The sequence below is a fragment of the Gallinula chloropus genome, assembly GCF_964237585.1.
Source record: "Gallinula chloropus genome assembly, chromosome: 1".
Lineage (NCBI taxonomy): Eukaryota > Metazoa > Chordata > Aves > Gruiformes > Rallidae > Gallinula > Gallinula chloropus.
The window spans coordinates 205419815-205441648 of record NC_140085.1 but is presented as its reverse complement, the minus strand read 5'-3'; the positions used below and the strand labels follow the sequence as shown (position 1 = coordinate 205441648).

General features: G+C 39.2%; 1 protein-coding gene across 1 annotated transcript in view; it reads left to right on the top strand.

Annotated features, from left to right (window-relative positions):
- Positions 1-21834, top strand: part of CWF19L2 (CWF19 like cell cycle control factor 2) — a 75392-nt gene that overhangs the window by 35407 nt on the left and 18151 nt on the right. The window contains exons 11-12 of the mRNA XM_084276717.1: positions 9109-9234; positions 10488-10625. Of these exons, the coding sequence (XP_084132843.1) occupies positions 9109-9234; positions 10488-10625 (264 nt within the window). The remainder of the gene's footprint in view (positions 1-9108; positions 9235-10487; positions 10626-21834) is intronic.

Sequence of the window (21834 nt, the reverse complement as noted above, 5' to 3'; positions counted from 1 at the left end):
AATTATTTAATAATATTTAGTTCAGGAACATGAAAGGTTTAAAGTAATCTGTGTATTGTCATTCTGTGGAAAAATAGTGCACTCTCCAGATACTAAAAGCAAGGTAAAACAGAAGCAAAAAGCCAGACTCAAGTGACTCTTTACATAAAGCATAAATAGGTAATTATTGCCTCCTTTAGAAAGATGGTGTCGTGGTTTTACCCTGGCTGAGGGCCAAGATCCACGCAGGATGGGCAGGACGTAACTGGCATGGAATACTCTCTTTGGTCAGTTGGGTCACCTGTCCTGGCTTCGCCCCTCCTTTCTCATGAAGAGCTGAGAAAGTCCTTGACTGTCTTACAGCAATTAACAACATCAGGGTGTTATCAGCACTACTCCCATTTTAACTGCCAAACACAGCATTCATCCGCTGTTACAAATGAAGTTAACTCCATCCTGACCAAAACCAGGACAGATGGTAACAGTTCCTTTGAATATTTGAAAATATTTTAGAGTTTGCTAGTAGGAAAGAAAGTTGGTTCTGCCATTCTGAATGGCATATGGGTGTTACTGTGTACCATGTCATGCCGTTGTAGGAATGCAAGTCTATAAATGTGTAAAGAAAATATCAACAGATGTAACGGGAGTTTTAAGTACATTCTTTCAGTTAGATTGGTATCCACACTCCTTTAAATCCTTCAGAAGAGTCTAATACTTCTCAATGACAGCTTTTCCGTGCAAAGGCTTTTTCCCAGCACACCACATTTGTTAAAGTATAGAGAAACTCTGTTCCTTATTATAGTTGTGTGGGTTTGTCCATTACAACTGTTAGATCCATCGCCCTGTAATTCCCAGAATCAGCCTTGGGCACATTTTAAAGGTTTGTTTTATGTGCCACCCTCCATTATTTGTGTACTGGGACTTATTTAAGTGATATAATGCATGCTGCAGGATGTGGACATTACATACTAGAATTCTTTTTGGGACCTCTAGTGAAAATCATCTCTTCGTGGCAGCTTGTTTGAAAACTTTCTTACTGGTATTTCAATTTAAGCATGATTCCTGAAGTTGATTCTCATTTTGTCTTTTTAAAAAAGTTGATGAATAGGAAAATATTTTATTTAGAATAAAAAGAATTAATTTATTATTCAAATGTCATCTTCTGATACTGCTATAACCATTTGATCATCCTTTTTTCTTCCCCTGCCTGAAAGCTTTCTGCTTCTGATGTGTTCAGAAATAGCTTTAGTATTTATTGTTAGTAAGATTCTTCTCAAAATAAACTTTTGCCTGGCCTTTTATGTTAATAGAATCAATTTACTATATTTATGCTGTGCTTTTAATTCAGCTCTATTTCGACAGGATCTTGACTTCTGAAAGACGTCTTTTACTTCTAATACCATCTTTAATCTTCTGAATAGCCATGTCTGGCATATTTGATCCAATGAATTCATCTTGGTTCATACTATGCATTTACTTTTTGTCTCTAACATGAATTCACATTAGTCTTCATGTTGTCCATAATTATTTTATCCTTTCATCTGCTCCTTTTAATTTCTCTTTGATGGACCACTTCTTTTTTTTTTTTGTACTTTGTCTTTTAAAGCTAAATATTAATATAATTTTTTTAATGTTTTCCTTTTCTCTGGAATATTAAATATAAATCTGATATGCCTCATGTCAGGACTCTGGGCTCTTTGAAATAAGAGAAAATCCCCAAACAAACAATCCCTACAAAAACCTAGTGAGTTGTATGGTTTTACCTCAAAGAATTCAGTAAGTATCATATCTAAAATGTTTATCATTTCATGTTGTGTAAATGGGATTCTTCTCCAAACTCTCGTTAGAACTTACTAATGTGCTACTCTCCTCCTCTGGTTTCATTGTACACTTCCATGGTTCTTAGCCCCCCCCCCCCCCCATGAATATGTTTCCATATTCTTTGTAGGCAATTGTACTTTTGTTCTACATTCCTTAATGTTAGAAGAACCATTCTAATACCTAAGTTGCATTTCTTCTGTATTTTACAACGTTTTCCTCCTATTCATCACACATTCTGTGTGCCAAAAACTTTTGAGCTTTTGCAACCCAACAACATGTGTTTCCTAATTTTGCCTCTTCTTCCAGCTATTTTTTAGAGCACTTTTTCATGTTCACTGGTCATTCTTTTTACTTTTTCCAGTTTCCCTCTTGTTAAGTGTACAGCTTTCTTGAAGTGTAGTGCCCCAAATAGGGTGTAAGACCATCTAAGTATAGCATGTGGAAAAATGGAAGTTATTTCCATACGTCAGCTTAAACTGGTGTACATCTTGTTTCAGTATAATGCTTGCTTTGTGCCCATGAACTGTGCATTTGCTTGATTTGTGAACCATTCTGCATCTCCAAGATCAGAGTATTCACCTGGAGAAATGGTCATATCTAGAGAGGACTGCTTCTAAATCAACAACTCAGTGTTTAGTGGCAGCTGCTGAATTTTATATATTCTAGTGAAATATTCAACTGACTTGCTTATTGCTAGAACAGGCAACTTTGAAGGACCTCATGGGATGACATGTATTGAGAAGCTGAGAAAGTGATTTTTTTGAAGCAGGACTAGAGCACCTTTAAAAAGTAAAAAGATGAGAAGGAAACGTACCTATTTATGTGGAAGGGACCTCAAAGACCATCTCCAACTCCTTCCCATGGACAGGGACACCCTCCATGAGATCAGATTGCCTAAAACCCCATCCAACCTGACCTTGAACACTGCCAGGGAGGGGGCAGCCACAGCTTCTCTGGGCAACCTGTGCCAGGGCCTCAGCACCCTCATGGGGAAGAATTGCTTCTTTATATCTTACCTAAATCTCCCCTCTTTCATTATCCATTACCCCTTGTCTGGTCGTAAGAGAATTTTGGCTTACGTAGAGAGCTTTTTGGTCCATAACTTTAACCTTCATTTGCCTTTTCATGGGAAAATGCAATTAAGCTGTTGAAGTCAGCATGCTGCAGTAGCTACAGAATTACCAGACTATTGGGGTTTCCTGGACAAGCTTTCAGCAGGCAAGAATTGCAGATGTAAAGCAGTTGTTTGGTGGAAGATAGCTTCAAATTAGGAGTAATAAAGTTGTTTATAAATTTGACAAAGGCTGTCCTAATATCACCTGATTTAGTGATGTCACCATTATTTGCTCTAATTTAATTAACTGATTTACCTAAACATCTTTGTAGTGCAATCAAGAAGCTCTCAGGTGGGAAAGTGCTGTTGTCCCTGTTTTGGAGGGAGCTGAGCTGGCCTGGCTCTTGACAGGATATCCATTATCTGAACAGAGGTCTGTCAGCTGAAACGATAGTAACTTCCATTCCAAATGAGAAGGTAGTTGGTGGGGGCAGATGAAGGTATGGGGAGACTGAGGGCTGATTGCATAAATGGAGTGGTAGGGAACAGCACTTAGCACTCCATGCTTTACTCTGTAGGCAGCTGTAACAGTAGTGTAAGATTCAACAGTAAGTACCTAGAAATGGAGTCTGCAGTAGCAGAGAGGTGTAATGAAGTATTTAAGCAGTCATTTGGGAAATGGATATATTAATTCTGCCCCTGGTATTTTTTCTGAAGGACTGGAATCCATGGGTGTGCCTTCACTGAGCTATATGATAATACTCCATTTTCATACGTGCTAATGAATTCTGTCTGGCTTAATGTCTACTCATCACTCCTGCTGTACAGGTGTTCTAGGCCACTGCTGCCTCCTCTCTCTGCTTGGTGGGTAGCACAGTCATGGGAGATAGATTTGTAATCTTCCTGAGCTGCATTGAAGTTAAATGAATGAATAGTACTCCTCCATAGTATTTCTAGAAAGGAGTTTATTTTTCTGAGTTAAATCTATGATTGCAGCCCTTTTTCATGAGCTCAAGTGTTAATGAATGCTGGATCTGAACCACATCATCGAAGGATAAAATCTGGGATTGGGTTTGGATATGGAATAGAAGTTTAAACCATTCATTTCTGCCCAAGTGGGAGCAATTTTGGGCATGCTCATCTCCTAGTGTGGCATGACTCTAGAACTCCACTCATAAAAACTTAGGTGCCTGTAAGATTTTCAGTGCTGGTGGATAGACTAGGAGTTCAGGGTTTACACTTCTCTGTCCAAACTCAGATGACTTCACTTGTAGGTAATTCTTTGAGGAAGGTGTATGCTTTTGCCCTTACAGTTCTGAAGATGCCCAGTCAGGATTTACATTATCTTGCGTAATGTTCCTCTTGTGCAACAAACTAAGGGATCTCCTCTGTGCTCATACAAGTGGTAGTTGTTTTACTAACCCTTCACCTTGCACTGGCTGACTGAGCTGAAACCAGACAACTGGGAGCTTGCTGCTTGGGTTCTGATAAAGAAAAATCAACAATACCAGTAGTTTCCATCTTATCCTTCTGTATCTATGTCTAATGGTGAGGACCACTCTGTGGCCTCCTTTCTTTCTGACAATCCAGCATTTAACGTGTTCACGTGTTCTGTTTTTCTTCTTTGTAAAATCTGAGAAGAACTGTCAGTCACAGCTAATGGGATTTTTTAGTGGTGCTTTTTATCTTTCCCTTCAACAGAAGTAGAGATAGGAGCATAATGCAGAACGGACACGCACTTTATGATAGCATAGAATCGCGGGGTGCACTCAGTTGGAAGGGACCTTTTGAAGGTCATCTAGTCCAACCCCCTGCAGTAAGCAGGGACACCTTTAACTAGATCAGGTTGCTCAGAGCTTCATCAAGCCTGACCTTGAATGTCTTCAGGGATGGGGACTCCATCACCTCTCTGGGCAACCTGTTCCAGTGTCTCATCAATGCCCAAACTCAGCAGAGGTTGGGATGCTGGTGATACTTGTGGCAGCATCACACCAACTTTTGATTGATGCTGTTCTGCTGCCAAGGGCTGCTACAAATAATTTATGCTTCATTCATACATCTTCTCATCCATTATGTTGTGACATGGATCTTGTGATACCTTTTCAGTAGCAATATGCTTTTCAAGTTTGAAATGAAAATTTTCAAAATGAAACAAACCAGAGCTGTCTTCTATTAGTAGGGGTCCTGGGACATGGTGATTTGTGAACTACAGTATTGAGGGAAAAAAAAAAAACTGGGTTCAAAATGCTGATAGAGATAGAGAAAGGAAAATGGCACCATTTCTCTTTAGTTAACCTATTTATCTTGATTCAGTTTAAATAAAAGATGCATGTCAGATAAAGGACTCAGCTGGCTGATTACACTATTTCTGGATCAGGTAGCTCATATTTACAAGTTTGAACTATTAAACCAGTAATAATAAGCATATTAAATAAAAAGGCAATATATTAATCTTTTTATGGCCTGTGAGCCATTAAAATAAATAGTCTCTGTGCTTTGAGAGGGAATGGTGAAATAGTGTATTGGGTTTGTGTGGTAAGGGTTTAGTAACAGGCTGCTACAGTGGTGGCTTTGGGGAGAAGCTGCTAGAAGCTTCCCCCATGTCCGATAGACCAAATGCTGGCTGGTTTCAAGGCAGTAGAGAATTCAGGAGTGAAGCTGAGCCTGGGAAGAAGGGAGGGCTGCAGGGAAGCCATTTCTAAGGTTTGTTTTTATTTCTCATTATCTTACTCTGATTTGGTTGGTAATAATTCCCCCAAGTCGAGTCTCTTTTGCTGGTGCAGGTAATTGGTGAATGATCTTCCCCTGTCCTTATCTTGACCCACAAGTCTTTCATTAAATTCTCTCTACTCTGTCCAGCTGTGGAGCTTTAGTGGGCACCTGGTGTTCAGCCTGGGTCAAACCACCACAAATGGTTGGTAAGGTGTGCATTTAACTCTCTCTGTGTCATAAAGTGAGCAGGTTAGAACTTGCTGACCACAAGAATAACAGTAGCAAATGTTTTTTGCTAAGAATAAAAGAAATTCTTGCTGATGCCTGTTGATTACAAGGAAAGTGAATAAAATGGTGAGGCTTGCAAAGCTCTACATCTATTTTAAATAGTTTTATTATGTTCTGAAAAAGAATAAAGGAAGTCTGCTTGAAGACTCTTTTGCATCTGTATCAATGATAAATATTAAAATACAGAGTAGAAAATTGCTGAAAAGCTTCTAGCTGATAATACAGAGGATGTTAATCTACAAATGCATTTACAAGAAAATTTCTGTTTAGGTATATGGTGGGGGAAATGATTACTTTCTCTCTGTATTTTTTCAGTAGTTGTCAAAACTGATTATTTCAGTCAGCTGTTTCAAGAATACATCATTAAAGCATAAGAATGTTTTTCTACTGTATTTTGTCCAGAGCTATATCAGTTTGGGGAGCATGGATGCTTTCACCTAATTTCAGTTGCCAGTTTCCCTCTGTAATCTTAATAGTTTACGGCAATGTGAGAAAACTACTTCTTTGCAATTCTTCTGTGGGTAGTAAAGTGGTGGAACGAATGGCACGTGAGTGATTAAGGGTAGCATTTTGGCCTCTAGAATTTTTGTTACTGTATGATCTACAAAATGGAAAACGCAGCTCAGGGTGTGGTTAGCTGGCTCTCAAAATCATTTTTTGACTTGCAGTCAAACAAGGATCCCAAGTCCTTTTCTCTACAGTTGCTTCTTTGTCTGTCTGCAGCCTTTGCCAATGTGTGAGTTTGTCTCCAGGTGCAAGACAGCATTTGTCTGAAGTTTTTGTCAGCCTGTTCTTTAAGTTTGTTGAGCTCCCTCTGGTAACCTTACCCTCAAATCTTATCAACCATAGCCACATCCTACCCATTCGGTGTCTCAGCAAACTTGAGAGCATGTTCTGGTCCATTCTCCAGGGTGTTGAAGTTAAAGTTGTGTCAAACCCTCTATCAATCCCTGACCAGTGGCATCTGTAGCAGTGTGCTAGTTAAACTATGAGGAGTACTGGTTATGCTTTAAAGTACTGACAACTACTTTTTGAATGTGGTAATACAATTTCCCACCTATCTTGCAGTCTACACATCCTTGCAATTTGGCAACAAAAATGCCTTGAAATTGCCTTGACAATGTGGAAGCTTCAAGGTAAACAACATCCTTGTTAATCTCCATATGCACCAAACAAGTCATCTCACTACAGAAGGCAGTTTATCAGACATGGCTTCCTGTTTGCAAATCTGGGTTGGCTGTTCCCAGACACCATGCTGCTGCTGTGCTTCAAGAGCTTCCACAAGAACTTGTCCTTCAGTTTTTCTAGGGATTAAAGTGAGGGTGGTCATACTGCTGTTCCCCAGGTGTTTCTTACTCACCTTTTTGAAGGTGACAGAATACATTTACCTTCTTCCAGTGGCATCCACTACTTTTCAGGTGTGATAGGTAGAAATCTCTTGCCCAATTTAGCATATGCATCTCATCTTGATCCATAAACTAGTATATTTCCAGTTTACCTAAGTGGTAAGTTGATCTTTCTTTCCCACAGGTTGTACTTCTCCAAATACAACTGCTAGGGACTGGGGCCTGAGAAGCTCAGTAGCAGACCTTGCTGGTAAATACTGGGAAGGTGTCCTTTCTGTCTTCCCTCTATCAGCAGTAGACCTGTGTTGTCCTTGCTCGTAGGAGGGTATCCAGAATGCTTGTAGGAGCCCTTCTTTTTGTTCTTTGTATCTCTTGCTAATTTCAGCTTCAGACATGGTTTTCATAATTCTGTCCCTGTGTGTCTGGAAAGTGCTCCTGTGTTTCTGCTGAGTGACTTCTGTAAATTTCCTTTTTGGTTTTGAGCTTCATTTGAAGTTCCCCATTTAGCCAAATTCCGTATCAAATGGTCCCTTCTCATCCTCTGTGGAAGTTGTCCTTGAAGACCAACCAGCTCTCTTGGGTAGCTTTGTCATTTGTGACCATCTCCCATGATATCCAGTCAAACAGATCCCTGATTAGACTGAAGTGTATTTCCTTATAATACAGGGTTTTTTCTTTGTTTTGTTCCTTGTCTTCCTCATTTCCCTTAGAATCTTAAACTCTAATATCACATAGTTATTCAGCCCAAGCAGCTGCTGACTTCCATGTCCCTGATGAGACTGGTTTTGTTGGGTTTTTTTAAATTTATGGAAAGAAAATTCAGTGGAGCAACACTCCTTGTCACTTTGTTCAGCATTTGCACCAATCCTTTTCCTCAGTGAATTCGAAATCTGCATTTCTTGTGCCCTACTGTTGCTCTTTCAGCAGATGAACTGGTGGCTCTGTTCCACCATGAGGACAAGGATGTGTGAAAAGCTTCCCCTGTTGCCCCGTCCTGTGTGTGCTTCTTGCCTCACATCTCCAGCACCTTAAGAGCTTGATTTAGATAGGTTTGGAATATATCCTCATCATGATTCCCAAGTTGCTTTTGGTATGTGTAAGTGGTAATTAAGTACAACTGTAGTTATGTGAGACTGGATGTGTTTGCCACCCAAAGTCACATGACTTAATTGGCATAGATCAGGTAAATGCTGACTTTCTTTCTGTGTATTTCAACACACAAACAGGTGGTTTGATGTTTCAGCCTCGGATTGTAATTTGTTTTTACCTAAATAATCAGTGTACATCTACTCATCTGTTTTTGTCTTATGTTCTGCATATCCTAGAATCAATGTTACAAAATATTCAATATTACATTGTGATAAAAGCAATCTGTACTGGTGGTAGGTGCAGTGTAGGAAAGAAAACTGTTCTAATGGAATATGTTGAAAAGCAATAGCTAATGTTTCGGCTGGTTTGTTAGCCCAACCCACAGAAAGCCCAGAAGTGGTGTAGCTTTTCAGATGGTTTTCAGGAATACTCCGTTATAATGATGGTAGTATATATCAGCTCAATAGTATCTATTTAGGTCTTCAGAAGTGTTGTATTTTTTCTGGGAATGAAGCTCTATGAGAAAGAACCAAGAATACAAACTTGGTTCTTTTTTGGAAAGCATTTGTAGCTCTTCTGCACTTAACTAGCTGAATATATTTTTAATGTTCTCTTCTTTGTGAATGTGGAAACAAATACCTTGTGTGAGGTCATACTGACTGCTTTGAATTATAATGAACATGCAAAATGTAAAGAATCCTCTATTTACTCTTTAGGGTTTTAAATATCATTTTAAACATCTTTTTAGTGCAGGTTAGGTGTTATTTTTGGTTTTGCCTGCATCATCAGTTTTAAATTATATCTTAAAACCTGACACAGGCTCCAAGCCGTCAAGATGATGAACAAGTAGTCCTTGTCAGAACAGATCAAAGTGGAAGGGCATGGCCTGTCACCTCACCCACTGAACCCCAGGAGCCAAAAGGAGGACGGAGAAAGCGACAGATGGTGAGTTTTACAGTTGTATTAAAGTGTAATTCTGAAATGGTTTCCTAGTTTTACTTTCATGATGCCATAATTAATATGAGTGTCTCGTCAGAATGTCAATAGGTAGTTAAAAAGTTCCTTTCAGAACATGGTTGTAATTAAGTGTTAGAGTACATATTTATTAAGCATATATAAAGTTTATTTTCAGATTACATTTCCTTAGGGATCACTTCAGGTCTTATTTAAATGCACATTTGAGGAAAAGGAAGTTTTTCAAATTATCAGTCTCTTAGCCAAGTGGTTTATATTGCATAAAGTTATGAAAATAATAAAAATTAGCAGAAGTGAATATTTCCAAAATAAGAAAAACTCTACTGAGATACTCAGGTCTCAGTGGCTAATTTTCCTTTTTTCCTCTCCTGATGAAAATCCTGCTACTCCTGGTAAAACAGTTGTGGCCTAATCTTTGTAACAAAGTGCTTTGAGAAACAGCAGGAAGCTTGGAGGCTTGAGCAGTGTTTTATCCTTACAATATTTGCTTGCAACTGTAAATAAACTAATATTTCAGTCTTGGTGTATGAGGAGATGACAATACCTTGTATTTCTTGCAAGTATGTTCTTGATTAGTAGGACAGATCACTTTGTAACACTGCTGTGGAGGAAAGGAAGGCGCAAGAGGATGAGGAATTAGTTGTCACATGCCTGTTGTTTCCATTTTGGAAAATGCCATCTTGCTTTGTGTTAATGATCATTCCCTGTGCTCCTTCAGGATTTAGTTTAGTCCTGCCCTAAAGGACAAACTCTCTTCTCTTGTGCACTCTGTCTAAGTTGGCAACATTTCCCAGCAGAGGTACTGCATTTATGCAGTTCTTCAGTCATGTCTGTGATTGCTGTGTTTCAGTAGTCTCTCTGAGTTGAAAATTCAACAACACCTGTAAATAATGAAGATTACTTTTTGAATATTCTACCATGTGCAGATTAACTGTTTCAGTCAATTACTTGCCTGAGTGGTAATTTTGCAGCTCTGATAGCTTAACGATATAAAGGATATCACAGTTGTGGGAAGAGGCTATGTTTTTATTTAGACCTACTGATGGAACTGAAGAAAGGAGATGTTTTTTCCCATATGTCAAATGAAGAAACACACCCATTTGTTTCAGGTGTGCTGAGCTTGATCTGTGATTCTGTAAACTTGTTGAAATTATTAGGATCTGAATTCTATAGTTGATCTTTCTCACTAGGTTAATATTTATTTTCAAAATGTTTGTTTTCAGGTCCCGACTCATATAGATAAAGAAAGAGTGAGGTATTTTCATGATGATGATAATATGAACCTCAACGATTTGGTCAAAAATGAGAAGATGAGAACAGCAGAGGATCAGAACTCACTGTTCATGCGTATGGCATCAAAGGTAAGGTGTCACGTGTGGCTTGTTAATTAAGCATTATATTATTAGAAATATCAGGGAGGACATGAAGCCTCAGTGCTCTGGGTATGTTGCTTTTGGTTGAGAATTCTAATTGTCTTGAATAATAATGAAGCCTGTCAGCATGGGTTTATGAAAGGCAGGTCCTGCCAAACTAACCTGATCACCTTCTATGACAAGGTGACCCGCTTAGTGGATGAGGGGAAGGCTGTGGATATAGTGTACCTTGACTTCACCAAAGCCACCATCCCTCACAGCATTCTGCTTGATAAACTGTCTAACACTGGCCTGGACAGGCATACCTTCAACTGGGTAAAAATCTGTCTGGATGGCCAGGCCCAAAGAGCTGTGGTAAATGGAGCTAAATCCAGCTGGAGGCCAGTCACAAATGGTGTTCCCCAGGGCTCAGTCCTGGGTCCAGTCCTGTTTAATGTCTTTATCAATGACCTGGATGAAGAGATCAAATGTTCCTTCATTAAGTTTGCAGATGACACTAAGCTGTGAGGAAGTGTCAATCTGCCTGAAGGTAGAGAGGCTCTTCAGAGGGATTTGGGCAGGCTAGATCCATGGGCTGAGACCAACCGGATGAGGTTCAACAAGGCCAAGTTCAGAGTCCTGCACTTGGGACATCACAACCTCATGCGATGCTACAGGCTCAGGGGAGAGTGGCTAGATAGGTGCCTGGTGGAGAAGGACCCTGGGGTGTTGGTTGACTGCCGACTGAATATGAGCCAGCAGTGTGCCCAGGTGGCCAAGAAGGCCAATGGCATCTTGGCTTGTTTCAGAAACAGCGTGACCAGTAGTTCTAGGGAGGTGATTGTGCCCCTGTACTCAGCATTGGTAAGGCCACACCTCGAGTACTGTGTGCAGTTCTGGGTCCCTCGCTGCAAGAAACGTATTGAAGTCCTGGAGTGTGTCCAGAGAAGGATTGGACCCTTCACCAGGCTGGTGAAGGGGCTGGAGAGCAAATCTTATAAGGAATGTCTAAGGGAACTGGGGTTGTTCAGCCTGGAGAAGAGGAGGCTGAGGGGAGACCTTTTCAATGCCTACAGTTACCTGAAAGGAGGCTGTAGAGAGGTGGGTGTTGGTCTCTTCACCCAAGTGACAGGAGATAGGACAATGGGAATGGCCTCAAGCTGCACCAGGGCAGGTTCAGATTAGATGTTAGAAAAAATTCTTCACTGAAAGGGTTATCAGGCATTGGAACAGGCTGCCCAGGGAGGTTGGTTGAGTCACCATCCCTGGATGTATTTAAAAGACAGATAGATGAGGTGCTCAGGGATATAGTTTAGCCATAGGACAGGTATGGTTGGACTTGATCTCAAAGGTCTTTTCCAGCCTTGTGAATCTGTTGTAAGATGATCTGGTAGATGTTAACCAAAGTGCTGGAAACATTTGTGCGTGCAGGAAATAGGGTGTGTTCAGTTTCTTCACAGAAGTGGTTGTGCTCTTCTTCTGCCTGTAGAATTTTATGCTTTTCAAGTGAAAGCTGTTAGTGTGTTGTACCTTAATGAGTTAATTATGGCCAGCAAAGCAGCTTTTCCTCAAATTAGCGATGAGTAATGATAAAGCAGCATTTTTTCAGCATTTGGAATGTCTCTTCCATCTAGAAGTTACATGAATCAATGACACTTGAAGCAAAATACCCAAAATTCCATTGGCACATCCTTGGTAATGAGATAATTTATGCTCACAGGCCACACAGATTTATATGTTCTGGTTCCATGAGTGATTCCACTGCCAGCTCACAGACAGATACTGCAGTCCAAATGGGATGATTAATTTCTGTCATCCAAACAGGATAATAAAGGCTACTTTGTGTGCTCAATGTGGAAGTGTTTGGTAGAGGTGATTTCCAATAACTGTGACATACAGTTTCTCTAGCATGCTTCAAAATGTGTTTTGGTTACCACTCCAGTATTTTGTGCTCTACTGAGCAGGTTTTGAAAAAGCTTGTTAGCATTGAATTAGTATCATTACAGACAAAATTTGTTTTTCTATTTATCTAGGAGGCAGACAAGATGCTGGAGTGTAGGTTTGGGTTGGTTTTTTTTTCTTTTTTCTTTTTCCTTTTAAAAGTTCTTCTTTAAGCAATACTTGAAAGAATTGGAAAAGCCATGATAGTGCCCAGTAGAAAATATTTAATCTGATGCTATAAATCACTTTGCATGTCAGGAAGTCCCTCTGTGGAGAGATGATCAGAAGTTTAGGAAGTACTGAGTGTGCTTTATGCATCTTCTCACTCAGCTGCCCTGGTAGAAGTTCTCATTGTCTCCCACTGGCATAGTCAAAAAAATTATACCCTTGATGTCCAGTTAAGCAGACATGTCTTGTTCCCAGTGTTTTATTTCCTTCTTTACCTTCCCTTAAAAAAAAACCCAACAACAAAACACCTGAACACACAAACCTTTCCTTCAAAACTATAATTAACTAGCACATCTGTCATGGAAGCATTTGCAAGTAAATGAAAATGTGAGGATGTAACAAGACTTTGTACTGTCCACATCGTATGCTAATAAGCATAACAAAGAGAAATGGTTGCCATTTTCTCAAAGACCTTATTCATCTTGTGTTGTCTTGTCTCCATTAAATATTTTCTTTAGAAGTAACTTTTGTGAAAAATGGTGTTCAGGGTGTATGTGTATGAATGCCTATATTAAAACTTAAGTGGAATGGAATTAAAAATAAGTCTTTAACTCAGATCTGGGCATTGAAGGTCAGCTTGTAAATCGATACTAACATGTCCTTCTGAAATTGTGATTAATGGGCTCAATTTGTCCCGTGTTGGGTCTGCTGTTTTCATGTGACTTTTTCCACTGAACACTTTTCAGTATTGCTTTTTGTACTCTGATTCTTTGCAGAGATGGGAACATAAAAGGCTAATTTGAGCTTCCTGGGTTTGGTAATAGCAAATGTTTGCAGTGCCCCTATGACGACATAGTGGAGAGTGCTCTCAGAAAGAGAAATAGCCTTTTTACTTTAATTTTTCCAAACTCAGATGAGTCCAAATGGACTCATAGGTATGTACGTTTATACAGTAATGTGCTTGACTGGCCCCTGAAATTCCTAAACACTGTGAAGTGTTGTTTGTGTATTCATATGTTTGTTGATACCAAGTTTCTTCACTTCAAACTGGACAGCATGTTTGACTCTTAGAGCAAATTCAGTCATCCTTGGTTTAGTTTTTGTACTTTTGACATAATATTAAGTAACAATGTAAGGAAGACTAACAAACTTGAAATGAGATCAACAATTTCTGTATTATATAGCCTTGTGAGTCTTCAAAGAGAAAATTCTAATAATTTTTCTCTGTATTTTTTTTGTTCTGCTTTTATCCTGTTCAATTTTTAAATGCTGTGACTTTTCCAAGTTCTTGATGACTGAAACACTTAATGTTAGAGCAACTGTATGAGAGGTTCACTCAGCCCAGAAGTCTGTGGCTGAGGAAAGGTCATGTTCCCAGTTACGCAGTCTTTCTTGGTCTTCAGCAATTTGGAAGCTTTTGTGGTGCCTCCTTACCTGGTATTTTCCTCTGCTTTTGGTTTTTAGGTAGTTATGTTAACTGGGGATTGGACTGACTATCCCTTGTTACTTACTTTTCTGTGGCTTCTCACCTCTCATTCCACCACCTGTACCTATTGCTAAAAGGTATGAGCTAACATTGAATTTGGAGAAAACAGAAAACCAACTCCTGCATGCATAACATCTTTGGTTAGTATTCTTGTACCTGCAGCCACTTCTTCAAAGATTTTTAGATACTTGCACTGTAAGGATTTCTGGGACAATGGTGAAACTTGATCTGTGTAGAAACAGCCTGGCTTGGTATGTAGCTGTTACAAACATGAAGGTTCTATATCAATGAGGATGAAATTTGGCAACTGAACTTTTGCATTGGTACAGGAGAGGGAACTACAAAGAATTAGGCAATTACAAAGAAATGTGGCATCTGTTTAATGGGAGTTAAAGGAGTACATAAAGAGAAAATGCTTGGAGGTTATGAGGGGCTCTGCAGCACTTGGGCTGATTGCACGTGTGCCACTGGTGAAAACATTCAAAATCCCTAAATGGGATAAAACTTTATTTAATTGTTTTTATTAAAAAATAAATCCAAGAGTGGATGAATATAAAAATAGAGAGCTTCTGGAGGTTAAAAGAAAAATCAAATCCAGAACCCAACCATTATTTAAAAAGTACTTTCATGTCCAAGGAAAGAGAATGGAAGAGATCAGGCTTAGAGGAAACTTCGATAAGGAAGAGTGAAAAATTATCTAGAGGGAATTACTTTAAGTAATTATTTTGAGTTTACTAAAAGCATAAAACTAGGAGTTAAAACTCATTGGAAGCAAGAAGCTTGCAGGATTGTGATGTTGAAAAAAAAACGGATCTAAAAGACTGTTCTAAAGCATTTAATAAAGATAAATGCACGCAAGGCGAACTAACAAAGTTCTTGCATTAATATCCTTTATAAATTAGGGCAGAGCGATTGCTTTGCTTGAGCCATTATTTACAGGGAATAAGTGAAAAACTGGCTCGAGTTAACAGTGTCAGTAAAAATAAATTTTTGCTCAAATTTATAGAAGCCCATTATTTTAAAGAGACATTTGAATTTGAGATCACAGAATCACAAGGTTGGAAAAGACCTTTGAAGATCATCAAGTCCAACCATTCCCAACCTGTCTTAAACCATATCCCTAAGTACCTCATCTACCTTTTTTCTGAACACAACCAGGGAAGGTGACTCACCCACCTCCCTGGGCAGCCTGTTCCAGGCCCTGACAACTCCTTCAGTAAAAATTTTTTTTCTAATAGCCAATCTAAACCTGCCCTGGCACAGCTTTGTGCCATTTCCCCTTGTCCTATCTCTGTCACCTGGTTGAAGAGACCATCGCCCACCGCTCTACAACCTCTCTTCAGGTACTTGTAGGTGGTGATAAGGTCTCCTCTCAGCCTCCTCTTCTCCAGGCTAAACAGCCCCAGCTCCCTCAGCTGCTCCTCATAGGATTTGCCCTCCAGCCCCTTCACCAGCCTGGTTGCCCTTGATGAATAACAATGAATGACTAAACCCAAATGACCCCTCACGTAAATGGTCTGCAAGAAGTCAGGTGTGACATGCTGAACTGTGAACTGGGTGTGATCTTTATTCTTCCTGAGGAACGGAAGGTGAGAAGTATAATGGCAGTCTTTTTAAAAGAAAAACAGAGAGCATTAGTAAACTGTGGGTTTTTTTGTTATAAAAGGAGGTGATCAGTGCATTCATCAGGAATCTCTTCTGTTCAACACATACATCAGCCATCTGGAGGAAGGGATACTTTACGACCTGACAAATTGTTATTGTTACATACTGATTCAGGACTGACAAATACAGAGGTCATTGTAAATTATAGAATTTCAAAATACAAATATGGGATTTTTCTAACAATATGGAAACTTGTATCTGAACTGGTTCTTAAGATTCACTTCAGAGAGCTGCTGGAGACACGCACGTATTTCAGTGCTGTGAGTCATCTGTCCTATTTTGAATGCCATCTGAAAGACATTATGGGTATAAAAGGCATTAAGATGTCTAGCTCAGACACAGGAGATTATGCTATAGACCTCTCAAATAAGGAGAAAGAGATCCCACCATGGGTATCGAGGCAGTAAATTCAGATGAACGTCAGGGTTGATGAATGCAAAATGATGGTAATCGTGAAGCTGAGTGAAGCCGTAACCGAGCAGATACCACAAGAGGCTGTTACTGCCTGATTGGGGAGTCATTGTGAGTCTGCAAACATCGTCTCCGTGCTTGGGGGATTAAAAAGAGAAACAGAACTTTGGGGATTCTGAAAAAAGGGAATTTAGGACCAATTTAAAACATAGAAGGCTACTGTAATGTACCCGTGGCGCACCTATAGCTTGAATGCTCCCCAAGCTCCTACAGCATAGCCTATCTGCAAAGGCATGGAATGGGTGCCATGTGAAGAGAACCAAAGTAAGCAAAAAGCTTAATAGAAAACAGCTATTGTTGTTTCTCATTGGTGCTGTGGTCACAGAGCAATTTAACATGAAGGAGGTGGTTTGGGGATTTGGTGGTTGGTTTGGGGTTTGTGGTTTATTTTGTTTGGGTTTTTGTTTTGTTTTGTTTCTGGAAGCATGAGGTTGTAGAGGCCTTAATCATGAGCAGGAGGAAAAAAGACTTAGTGACCTTGTGTGGTACCCATTTACATGGGTAAATATTAAATAGGGAGATCTAGATAGGCTTTAGGCTTATGATTTCCACAGTGAAATGCTGAGAGCTGCAAGTGTGGAGCAGCAGTGGCAGTTCCACCTGCTTTGTTTATGCTTTTCCCCATGTGTTTTAGCCATTGCTGGAGATTGATTTTACAATATAAAATGATTGCATTAGGTTCAAGCAAGCAGCTGGGTTTACTGTGTTTCATTCTAAAAGCGTTTTGTTTTGGTTTAGGGGTTTTTGAGGGTTTGGGTTTTTTTGCTTGTCTGTTTAAGGATGATTTTTAAAAATAATGTTACAAGAATGCATTGTGTTTCCTGGCTTATACAACTGCTTTTTTGGTTTGGGAAGGCTCTGAAGTTCCTACTGACTTCAGTAAGCTTTGGGTCAGATGCTATACACTATGCTGCTTTTCTGTTACTAGGCAAAGATGTACAACATCACATCATTTCATTAGAACAAGATTCTTGAATAAATAGCTAGCTTGTTACCAGTCTTTTAGGATTGAGCCATCTTATGTATTTACTAGGTAAGTGTGTTGGAGCACATCTACTCAGAGTAGATGTTTTTGACCATCACTGTTCAAGATTAGGTTGTTCTCTTTTGATTGTATGAGGAATCTGTTGCAATGGATTTTTTTTGTTGTCTGAAATTTAATTTATGTTGCTGAAGTCCTCCAGTCTCATGCAATGTCACATTTAGGTTTTGAAGGTATTTTTGTTTGTCTTTCATAAAAAGAAGCATGATATATTCCAGATTGTTAAAATCTGAAATGCTTTTGGTAGCTTCTGTACAGGTGATTCCCTTCCCCAGATGGTAATTGTTTCTTGATCCTGAATTCAGAAACTGGCTCCTACCACTCTGAATTTTCCACATCTTTAGGTAGAAGGCATTCTTGTTCACAACATTACAAGGTCAGTGTTAGTGCTGAAGCGTTTGCAGCAGCCTGAAAACCTTAGAGTGTGATTGCAGAAGTTCTAGATGTGTTCTTCATATGCTTTATAAACCCACACTGCAAAGAATGATCTGCATTGTGATCTGGGGGCTCAGTGGGATAGTCCTCCAAAAGACTTGCGTTTCTAAAGTGGAATCAGCAAGGTGTTTTTGTGTCCAGCAGGAATTCTAGCAACCAAACCTCTTCTTGTCAGTTTTAGTTTGATAACCTATTACACAAATTTGGCACACGTGAATTTTTGCAACTTGATTTGAGAAGTGGAAAAAACTGTCCACAAAAATGAATCTCTCATATTTCAGAAGAGCTGTGGGAGTGGGAAGGAACTGCTGAAAGTCTGTAAATTGTATCTGACCTAGAATGGGAGAAGGGAGGTACTATTGCTTACATTTTGCTGAAAAATTTCATTCATTTTATCGATCTGAACTGCTTTTGTTGAGTGATTGTTGTGGTTTCTTAGGTATGGCCACTGCAATAGGATTTATCCACTGCAGACAAGGCAATTGCTTTTAAAGAATGAAATATAGGGTATATTTTTGCCACCAACCTTCCTTTAAAGATCTCTGCTGCGTTTTTTCTCATGATAGTGTTTCTCATGATAGTTTCTTCTTCCCTAAGTTCTTATGTCAGACCTGATGCTAGCATAGTTTGTGGACAAAAAGAACATGTGAGAAGTCACTCGTCCTTAGGTCCAGTTGAGTGCCTTTGTCTGAGTGGAAAAGCAACCACATTTTATCTAAATTAGAAAAAAAATTGCATTTGTGACTTGAAGTTAATGTCTTAAAAATGCTGACTGTTCAGCCAAGGATAAGTTACGGTGGCAAACTGAAAGAGCCTTTGCTACCATAATACAGCCCAATATACCTGGGTTTTTTTTCATTTAGAGCTTTTGTCTAATAGATTATACATCTCCATATTTCCCAACCTTATTCAGCCAAGTGAATGTTCAGTGTCTGGCAGCAAGGTGGCTCTCCAGGCCTTACAACTCTTTGGTTATACAGTGCATCACCCTTATTGCCACCTTTAAACCAATGTGGATTTGCCAATGTGAATGGAGGAGCCTAAACCCGCCCTGTCTTCACACACTACACAAGACTGAGGTGATGTACTCCTCCTGTGATGTTTTGGACCAGCCAGAAGTGTTATTCCCCATACAGTTGTGGGTGTGGCCAGCTGTGGTTACCACCAAACATATAGATTACAGCATTGTGATTTCCTTCATGGATTTTCCCAGGGCTTTTATCACTGTACTGGACTGTGGCAAAAAGAAAATTCCAGCCACACAGCTGTTGAGGATGGAAGAAATGGGCATTACCCTCATAAATGGGACCAGAATGAGCAAGACAGACCCGCTTGTTTTCCAGCTTTTGCCCAGCTGAATGAATGCCTTGTTCCACATGAATGTTACTTGTCCAATATCTAGTGTTTTAATGGTATTTCGAAAGATACACAGGGTAGTTGTTACGGATCTGTGAAGATAATGCCCTAAGTGCATTTTTGTAAAGGGAGATGGGGATGTTGAAATAGAAAGATACAATTCATGAAAGGATTTACTTTTTTATTTGAGCTTTGGGAGATGGAAACCCAAAATCTCTGTGTGAAACCTCTGTCTAATCCCATTGGCAAATGAAGGCCAATGTGATGTTATCTCGTGCCTGGATCCCACTCAGATTCTCAGAGTAAGTATCTGTTGTGGTCAAGCCATGCTTGTCCTCATAGCTCTTTTTCCCATCTGTACAGTTTCCTTTTTTCATGAGCTCCATGAGATCAGATGGAGAAAATATGCCATCTCTTTGCTATTCGTTTGCCTGTTAAGCCTCTGTTTTAAATTTATATAAAAAGCATATTCTGATTTATCATTCCCCTCTCTCCCATTCTTCTTTTTGTAGTTGCTGTACTACATTCTCTTATCTCCTGTTACTTTTTGGCTTCTGTTCACAGCATGTAGATGTGGATGTAGTTACCTCAAGGAGTTTGAAATACAGACTCTCCCACAACCATCCCATGTATGCTGTTATGTCAGACTTCTGAACATCATGACAAAGCCCCAAATCTTTCTTTAATTTTCACTGCTGAAAAACACGTCCATGTCTAAAGGAAAAAAAAACAAATGTTTGAATTGACTGTATTTGTACTTTTTTACTTTCTTCAGCATGGAAAGCAGATTGGGGTCTCTCTGCTACAGAAGCATGATATAGGATACAAAAATGTCACCAAAATATTTGAAAACTGGTTTTGGTTTTTTTTCTCCTACTAGTTTTAGAGTAAAAAAACCCAAACATGTGTGAAGTCTTAGGTTCTCACTACTGATAGCTTTTAAGTAACCTGTCTGTAGTTCCTTCTGCCTTTGACTGTGGTAAGTAGTTCAATTTTCCCAAATTCATGCTGTTAAGACTTACGTAATTCTTCTTTCACTTATGTCAATAGATGCTTGTGGGTGTATAGAGAGTGATTTCTAGAACATTACCTCCATAGAAATTACCTTCTATTTGTACGCAGAAATTCTAAGGCTTTTTTTTCCCTTTTTGATTACGTTTCACTAGAAGAAAGTGAGAAAGATTAATTTGTGTTGTTCATCACACCATTTTAAATTTTGGACATAAACTCATTTAATTTAAAAATCTCTGCAGTAATCCATACATGAATTTAAGCAGTGAAAAATACACAGCAGTATTAGTAATGCTGACCCTCATTTATGGATTTAGCAAAGAGGTGTGCTGGTATTACAGGTTTGCAGAAAGGGAATTTGCATGTTGCCTTTTCCTTGGTGCTGGAGTCTGTAAAATGGAAAATTGCTTTCAGCCTTATCGTTTTTCCCTTGCTGTGCAAAGCTGCTTCTTGCACATCTTTGCATTTCTATCACCATAAACCAAAATAATGGAAACATTTTGAAAGCCAAAGTGAAAATCCCGCAGAATTCCGCTGCTGCTACTGTTATGTAATAAACCTTTTTCTTCTCTTTTCACATGCTGAAGCCATTCTGGCACAGTATTTAATTGACATGATAAAACTGTGACAAAGCTCTGGTGCACTGTTGGTTTTTTACATTTGCTTAAACGTCTAAGCACGTGCATAGGTTGCTGTGAAAAAGAAAAAGGAAAACATAAGAGAAAATAATTTCAAATACCTTGTTCTGTGTTCTGACACATTTCAGTTCAGTGTCCTAGACAGCTTTCTGTCTGCATGGACACAAACTTAGAGCTGCTTCTGCACATCAAAGGAATTCAACAGTAGTGATGGCTGGATTAGGGACAGGAGGAACTGTGTGGATGCAGCCCGTTTTAAATGACTCTGGAAGTATTTGGCATTCTTCATGAATTATGTTAAAGTTGCAAGATATGTTACACATGAAGACTCGTGCTGGACAGTCTTCTCTAGGCAGTTAAGATAGGGCCAGGGAGAACTAAAGTTAAATGCTGACCGCACTTTTAATAGTAGGATTCGGTGGCTGAGTTTTGTTCGGCTTGCATTTAATTTAATCAACTTGCATATAAAGCTTTATCTGTCCTAATAACTAATTATAGCAAAATCTACAGTTTTCATTTCAAATAACTGTAACCAAAAGGAGTTTGGTCCCTAACCATTGAGTAGGACACTTCTGTTTGTGTCCTGCTTGACCTCTGCTGCTCAGAGGTAGTCCTGAACTACCTTGCTCACCAACAGGAGTCACAATATTTTCCTGTCAGTGACTATAACCCTTAAAAGTACTGTGTGCTGATGTGTTAAAATCCTTTGATACTATGTGTTTAAAATGCTATTTATTTCACTGGCATGATAGGTTTGGGAAATACCTATATGCTGAATTATACGTTGAATTAAAGCTACAAATTCAGATGTCAGTGCTTGTAGACAGATTGGAGTTGTAATAAAGTTAACACGATGAAATTCTGCCTTGATTTGTCTAAAGCAAATGCTATTTGAGATCATAAAGACTGTTTTCTGAGGGGATTTGTTGTAAACAATAGCTGCTAAATGCTGAATAAATTTAAATGTGATGAGATGTACTCATATGTCACTCAGGTTTATATTCT